The sequence below is a fragment of the Zeus faber genome (assembly GCF_960531495.2).
Source record: "Zeus faber genome assembly, chromosome: 6".
NCBI lineage: Eukaryota > Metazoa > Chordata > Actinopteri > Zeiformes > Zeidae > Zeus > Zeus faber.
The window spans coordinates 33,671,855-33,680,555 of record NC_137201.1 but is presented as its reverse complement, the minus strand read 5'-3'; the positions used below and the strand labels follow the sequence as shown (position 1 = coordinate 33,680,555).

The 8,701-nt window shown below is 37.8% G+C and overlaps 1 protein-coding gene across 2 annotated transcripts in view; it reads left to right on the top strand.

Moving 5' to 3' along the window:
- Positions 1–1,359, top strand: part of roraa (RAR-related orphan receptor A, paralog a) — a gene marked incomplete at its 5' end in the record, with an annotated part of 185,660 nt that extends 184,301 nt beyond the window's left edge. For both annotated transcript variants that reach the window (XM_080001860.1, XM_080001861.1), the window contains 2 exons: positions 1–52; positions 211–1,359. The exon at positions 1–52 is cut by the window's left edge and continues 61 nt beyond it. In XM_080001860.1, the coding sequence (XP_079857986.1) occupies positions 1–52; positions 211–375 (217 nt within the window). In that variant the 3' untranslated portion in view covers positions 376–1,359. The remainder of the gene's footprint in view (positions 53–210) is intronic.
- Positions 1,360–8,701: the final 7,342 nt, after the last annotated feature.

The following is an 8,701-nucleotide window of genomic DNA, read 5'->3' as shown; positions in this document are numbered from 1 at the left end:
CCTGCAGCACGTCCTGCAGAAGAACCACAGAGAGGACGGCGTCCTCACCAAGGTAGGGCCGCGCCCCGGGGGCCGCCGTCTGACCGGGGTGTCTGACGCGGGCAGCGGACCAGGGCGTGCTCCTCCCGGTGGTTTTTTTTTTCAGGCGGCCGTGACGGAGCGGTGTCTCCTCCCCCGAGCTAAGGCGTGGTCTCCTCTCTCTCTCCACAGTTGATATGCAAGGTGTCGACGCTGCGGGCGCTGTGCAGCCGGCACACGGAGAAACTGACGGCTTTCAAAGCAATATACCCAGACATTGTTCGCGCCCACTTCCCGCCGCTGTACAAGGAGCTGTTCGGCTCAGACTTTGAGCAGTCCATGCCCGTGGACGGGTAGCGGGCGGGGCCCCGCGCCACCACCGCAGGGGGAATGTCAAGGAGGCATCTGAGACACTTTAACACACCAGATGGAGGAACGGCGCTCCGCCCGACCGCTCCACCCGACCGCTCCTCGGCCCCGGAGGGACAGCCGGCAGGGGGGGCTGGGGGGGGGGGTTCAATTCTTGAGGTTTACTTTTTGCTGAATTTTGCTCTTGTTTGTTTAAAAGACACGTGGCACTTCAACCCCCCCCCCCCTCCCCCCTGGGACCCGAAAACAAGTAGGAAGACACCGATACGTTGCGTCCGGGGCTCGACTCGACCGCCACGCCCATATCCCCCAATCTGGTTCAGTTCATACGAGTGGATTTGCTTTGAATGTTTAAAACGTTCCTGTGACTTCCTGAACAATCATCTTCCTCTTTTTATTTACACCTCTCACACCAACATATTAATGGTCCAAAACGACAAAATATCATCCGAGCGTCAGGGTCCAGTCGAGCCCCCGTCCCCTTGTGTTCAGATCCTTTGGACACATTTCAGCGGAAACTCAAAAAAAAAAAAAAAAAGCTCGGGGAGGCTTCGGCTGGGCGGCGCGGGCGGAGCCTCCCTTTGGACAATCGTTAAAAAAAAAAAAAAAAAGAAGAAGAAGAAAAGAAGTTTAGAATTCTGGTAATTCTAGAGAAGACGTAATAATTTTAGCTGTCACAGACTCCATCCACCGTGGTTGCATAGTGAAATCATGTAAGGCCATCTGCTATTAATCCACCTCTGGACAGAAAGCCCATTCCACCTGTTTGATAATGTACTACAGGGTATATGGTCATAAGTACTTACTATACAGAAAAAAGTAATGTTTATAGAATCTATTTTAAATAACATGTATGATATTAGTAGTTAGACCATTCTTAATTGTTGAATTGATAAGGCACTTTTTTTGCACCTTTCTTTAATTTAAGACTTGTATATTTTACCTAGTGATGTGTTGCATGTGCACAAGAAACACGAGTTGAACTGAGTTGGAGGCGAGGGGTGGAGGTGAGGGGCGGAGGAGGGGGCGGGGTCGGGGCTGCAGGAGGCCGAGCAGGGCACCACCACCACCTCAAATCCCCAAAATCACAGCGACAAAAGCACAGCCGCCGAGAGCCCACGTCCCCTTTTAATTTCGATTCATCGGAAGGTTTGGATCCGCTCGGCGGCCGAACAATATTTAAAATATCTTGTGACGTTTACTCCTTCCCCTCTTGTCACCCAATGTGCGGAACAAAACCCCCAATCCTGCCACAGAAGGAAAACTCCAGTTGTTCAGGTGGAGTTTTCAGGCGGAGTCGTGTGCGCGGCGAGGCCGATCGTCCATTCTGCCTCAGCGCGACGGCTCCACCTGGTGGTGGCGCCGAGGCACAACAAGCTGCTCCACGCAGAGAAACCAGAGTTTGGATTTGTTCTCACCTGGATTGAAACTTTTTATTTTTTAAAATGTTACCTTGAGTGATTTAATCTGCCTCCTCCTGCAGCCTCAGCCCAGCAACTCGATATAAAACACACACACACACACACACGTGCGCGCACACACGCACGCACACACACAAAAGAAGAATGGAGACAGGAGTGAGAACGTGAATATTCAAAGCCTTGTCTGGTCGTAAAGCTTCTATTTTTGTAGCACGTTCTGGTGAATGAACGTCCAGAAAAGTCAAAGATGTCAAGCAGCACTTATTCAACGATATTCACGCAATAATTTCGACGTTCCCGCGGAGGACACGTGCTGTGCTGTGGGCGCTTCTCTTTCTGTCTGTCTGCGTCGTCGTCGTTGTCGTCGTCGTCGGAGAAGAAGAAGGATTCCTGTCTGTGCCAAACGTGGGCGTCGCCTCCACATTCCGCCGCCGTCAAACGCCACGAAAAACAAAACGGTGAAATCCCTTTAGAAGCTCGTCCCTCCGTCCACTGCCGCTCCTCCTCCTTCCTTCCTCCATCACTCCTCGGTCGTGCACTCCGTGGCGCCGTCGCCGCTCAGGGACGTTTCCTTGTCGTCTGTGTTTTGGGCGTCGTTCTCATCGCGTTCAATTCGGGTTGTTTTCTCGTTCGGGGGACGAACCGTCGCGGCGGCTTGAGACGAGGAGCCGAAGCGTTTCTCGTTCCGCTCAACGCTCCTTTTTTTATTACCGTTATTATTATTATTTTAAGGGGCCTTCAACCACGGAATCGATCACTTTGCCCCGACGGTCAAATTTAAGAGAAGGAACATTTGTGAAAACATGGAAACGTGGAAACTTGGAAACTTGGAAACGCGGCGGCGTCGTCTCTTCACTTCATTTCAAAAGATGGAAAGAAAATCCACTTTAGAGGTTTCAAACGGTGTTGTTAGGGTCAACTTGGAGAAAACACACACACACACACACACACACAAGAAAGAAAACGTTAACCCTCTTTGTTAGAAAAACCAAATATTCTTATGCAATACTGACGCTGTCCTGTTTTGTGCTATTAAACGTTTGGTCGACGCCCGGAAACTGGAAAACCTCAGAGTCTGGAACGCTGCGAGACAATCGGTGGAAGGAGACGAAACGCTCAGGGAGGAACCGGCAAATATCAAACCTGATCACCACGCCGAGAGTAAAACCATTCATACATTTTATTCATATTATTAATAATAATAATAATAATAATAATAAAAACACAGAGCTCCAGAGTGAGAGGCCTTTTTTATCTCTTGAAAATGATTTAATTGTACATTTATAGGATTAAATACTTAATAATTAATTTTGATTAAAAGGCATAAACTTGCGTGACGGTTCCATAAAACAATTCAATATTTTGGTAAATTTTCTCTTATTCTATAAACTGCACAACGACCGATGAACAAACAGGTTTTTTTTTCTTTCAGTTTCGGTGAGAATCTCCTTTCAAACCAGAAAATAACCTGAGACGACGTGAAACATTAAAAAGCGGTAGAGAGCGACGCCCCGTGGCTCTGCGTGTGTTCCAGGTCCCTCGCACCGCGGGGGGCGTTTGGACAGGAAGTGGAAACGCCCGTTCACACGTTTCCTTTTCCATGTTTCCACTCGAGGTGTTTCCAGCTTAATGTGCATTTCCATCGGTGTAAATACAGTGAAACGTGTCGGCCCCTCTGTCTGCGCTCCGTCGCCTGTACAAAGCAATATGCTGTGTGTGTGTGTGTGCGTGTGTGCGTGTGTGCGTGTGTGTGTGTTGAAACAAACCCCAGACAAGGCTTTAATAATTACAGAAGGAAACAGGGTTTATGGACGAGGCTGGCTTGTCTTGGTTTTTGGGGAACGCCGTCGTTGGTCCCGAGCGCGACACCAAACCTTCGCTCGTCAGAAAAAAAAAAAAAAACAAGACAAAAAAAAAACAAAACAAAACACACGACGGTTTTATCAGGAAATACAATTATTTTCCTTGTTTTCGGGCCGGCGTGGCCCCCGGCTGCTTTCGACCCGAAACGGTGCAGAAGTGACACGTCGTGAGGAAGAATCTCATCGAAATAAAAAACTTTTAAAATGTTCCAAAGCACAGCTGATAAGGATTTATGATTAAAATACAGTTAAGAGAATAGTTTAAAAAAAGAACAACTTTTAGCCATAATCGAATGTCAAGCAATAATATATGTGGTGTATTATTACTTTTGGATTTTTTTTTTTGTGCATATAGATCGGAACATCTGCATGTAAATACACTTCTTATTTATCACGTTGGTTTTTGTTCCATTTTGTGTTGATTTCCTGGATATTTTTATGTTCATTCTGTATATCTGAGCGGTTCTGTTCCCGGGTGGAGAACTAAGCTGTATTTCTTATTTTTCTCATTCTCTCTCTCTCTCCCCCTCGTCCTATTTAATGTTATTACTGATCACGTGTATAAAAGGTAGCTTTGTAACTTCTGTCTGTATAGGTAAGAGGAAAACGCAACTAAGGCCCAGCGCAAATATTTAAGTGTTTATGGACGACGCCACGTTGTATAATAACTTGTTTGTGGTTCTCTTCCCTCCTCTAGGGTTAGTTTTACAGGGAGAGGGTGGTGCCGACATTTATTTTGTGTTTCCCTCATGTGTGGTGCTGGGTGAGTCCATTTTGTGAACAGAGTATTGTTTCCCGGCCGCCCTACTCGTCCGTTCCTTTGGTTGCCTCTTGATGTATAATTGATATTAGGACTCGGTAAATAATAAGGATAATGATAAGGACGCTGTTTGAAGGGCCCGGCCGGTACCTGTATCAGTGTGCTCGGCTTCGGGCTCAGACGCTTATTTCCTCCTCACTTAGAGCGAATGTTGTATCTGCTAATTAACAAGTTATTTAAGGTTGTTTTTCCGCTTGGCGGAGAAACGGTATCATTCTAAATGAAACTGCAGTATTGTGGATTTTAAGCTCATTGGAAGTATTTCTCAGCTCTGTCCATTCCCCATTTAGACTGGAGGCCGGAGCGGCTCCGTGGGGCCCGTAGCAGAGGCTTCACGCTCCCTCTTTAAATGTTAAAACGCGTAAGAAATAAAATGGCGCCATGCGAGGAGAAGGTTTCCCTTTTCTTTCCGCTCCGTAGCAAACACCGCGTCAGTGGGGAATCGCTCGCAATGACTCCCGGCGCGGGCCGCGCCCCGGCGCCCGCCGCCGCGGCCACGTGCGGGGGGCCGAGCGTTTGTCCGTTCCCTCGGTTCGATTCCCTTGTGCTTTTTTTTTCAAAGTGCGTGATGAGGCGACGACGTGCTCTGTGCGCAGGGCGACTCCCGGACGCTCGGGAGCTTTTCTGTTCCTTTCTCTCTGTGTTGGTGGCGATCTCCACGGGGGGGCCGGGTGAAGCCGTCGCTGTTTGACGGTGTGTGTGTGGAAGGTTCCTCCGGCTGCGGCGGCAACACGTGTCCGCGCGTCAGGAACCAAACCCAAACGGCGGCTGACGTCTTTATTTTCCTTTCTCTGTTTTATATCTGATGTCTATACCACGTTATGGATATCCACGTGGTGTATATAACTTTTTAATTTCGCTAACAGCGGAAAATGGACTAAAGCATTGTATACCAAGTACTTTTATGTGTTTTGAAGCAAAGGTGTGTGTGTGTGTGTGTGTGTGTGTGAGGGTGGGTGGGTGGGGGGTGGGGGGGGTGCAGAACAAAGTGAGGAATATGATTCATGTTTGGTCCCAAATTTCTAAGTCACACGTTTGCTACTGATGTTGGAACGGGGACAGATGATCATGTAACTTTTTAATCCAGCTCTTTTGAACTCTCTTTAGCAGGTAGTCGGTTCACAAAACGTAGATTTGCTCCTTCTTGTCTTATTCTTAAATATGAAAATAAGTATTTTGATTCATTTTGTAAATATGGCTGTAAAGAAAAATAAGAAATTTAATGTTGTCTTTTAAATACTTTTCATTCTAATATGAATGTTGTTATATTGTACTTAGAAACTGTACCTTTAATATTACCTTTATTAAAAGTGCATTGGACACATCGATTTTAGATGTGCTTTATGTGCTGTTATCCCATAATAAAATTTACTGCTTGTAATGGGCTTTTATTTCCTGAATGTTTCTCTATTGTCTGTTGTCTCTTTTTAAAATAAAATCCACCAAATACTGTAGCAGGTATGACACTCCTTAATTCTATGAATTGCTTCTGTCTGCACCACGTTTATTCAGTATTGTTGGACACGTCAGGGCTGATGCTGCGTGTGTCCATTCTCCTGACGTTAGAGCCCGTGGAACATGACAAATCCCAGGAATTTTAGGTCTTTCATTATCAATTGTAAAGATTACACAAAATCTTTACAATCTTCACCTTTAATCTCCAGTTAAAGGTTTGTTAGAAAGTTTGAAAGTTGACTATTTTATTACTGCTTACATTCATTTTACTCCCTCTGATGCACTTTCCATAATTTCTTATATTTATTTGAAATCACACTTTTATAAAACACATCTTACAGTAAATACTGTGTATTTCATTCTTATTGTTAACAGAGAGGAATGATCAATATGATAACAAGTCCAAGTTCAAGGTCAAGAGATTATTTGTCACATACATACACATATGGTCATACATATATGCAGTGAAACGTCATGACACCGGGTGATTACGCACAATAAGCTCTATAAATACAAAAAAATACCAAAATGTGCGTAATATGTAATTTGAAGTAATTTCCCCCTGGGATTATTAAAGTATTTCCAATTCTGATTCTGATTCTGAATAACAAATAGCGTAAATAGATGATAAATATAATGGTAGTTTATAATAGATTGTAATATAAATATAATGGTAGTTTATAATAGATTGTAATATAAACATAATAGTAGTTTATAATAGATTGTAATATAAATATAATGGTAGTTTATAATAGATTGTAATATAAATATAATGGTAGTTTATAATAGATTGTTATATAAATATAATGGTAGTTTATAATAGATTGTAATATAAATATAATGGTAGTTTATAATAGATTGGTATAAAAATATAATGGTAGTTTATAATAGATTGTAATATAAATATAATGGTAGTTTATAATAGATTGTAATGTAAATATAATGGTAGTTTATAATAGATTGTAATATAAATATAATGGTAGTTTATAATAGATTGTAATGTAAATATAATGGTAGTTTATAATAGATTGTTATATAAATATAATGGTAGTTTATAATAGATTGTAATATAAATATAATGGTAGTTTATAATAGATTGTAATATAAATATAATGGTAGTTTATAATAGATTGTAATATAAATATAATAGTAGTTTATAATAGATTGTAATATAAATATAATAGTAGTTTATAATAGATTGTAATGTAAATATAATGGTAGTTTATAATAGATTGTAATATAAATATAATAGTAGTTTATAATAGATTGTAATATAAATATAATGGTAGTTTATAATAGATTGTAATATAAATATAATGGTAGTTTATAATAGATTGTAATATAAATATAATAGTAGTTTATAATAGATTGTAATATAAATATAATAGTAGTTTATAATAGATTGTAATGTAAATATAATGGTAGTTTATAATAGATTGTTATATAAATATAATGGTAGTTTATAATAGATTGTAATATAAATATAATGGTAGTTTATAATAGATTGTAATATAAATATAATGGTAGTTTATAATAGATTGTTATATAAATATAATGGTAGTTTATAATAGATTGTAATATAAATATAATAGTAGTTTATAATAGATTGTTATATAAATATAATAGTAGTTTATAATAGATTGTTATATAAATATAATAGTAGTTTATAATAGATTGTTATATAAATATAATAGTAGTTTATAATAGATTGTAATATAAATATAATAGTAGTTTATAATAGATTGTAATATAAATATAATAGTAGTTTATAATAGATTGTTATATAAATATATAATGGTCGTTTATAATAGATTGTAATATAAATATAATGGTAGTTTATAATAGATTGTTATATTAATATAATAGTAGTTTATAATAGATTGTAATATTAATATAATGGTAGTTTATAATAGATTGTTATATAAATATAATGGTAGTTTATAATAGATTGTTATATAAATATAATAGTAGTTTATAATAGATTGTTATATAAATATAATAGTAGTTTATAATAGATTGTAATATTAATATAATGGTAGTTTATAATAGATTGTTATATAAATATAATGGTAGTTTATAATAGATTGTTATATAAATATAATAGTAGTTTATAATAGATTGTTATATAAATATAATAGTAGTTTATAATAGATTGTAATATAAATATAATAGTAGTTTATAATAGATTGTAATATAAATATAATAGTAGTTTATAATAGATTGTTATATAAATATAATGGTAGTTTATAATAGATTGTAATATAAATATAATGGTAGTTTATAATAGATTGTTATATAAATATAATGGTAGTTTATAATAGATTGTAATATAAATATAATAGTAGTTTATAATAGATTGTTATATAAATATAATAGTAGTTTATAATAGATTGTTATATAAATATAATAGTAGTTTATAATAGATTGTTATATAAATATAATAGTAGTTTATAATAGATTGTAATATAAATATAATAGTAGTTTATAATAGATTGTAATATAAATATAATAGTAGTTTATAATAGATTGTTATATAAATATATAATGGTAGTTTATAATAGATTGTAATATAAATATAATGGTAGTTTATAATAGATTGTTATATTAATATAATAGTAGTTTATAATAGATTGTAATATTAATATAATGGTAGTTTATAATAGATTGTTATATAAATATAATGGTAGTTTATAATAGATTGTTATATAAATATAATAGTAGTTTATAATAGATTGTTATATAAATATAATAGTAGT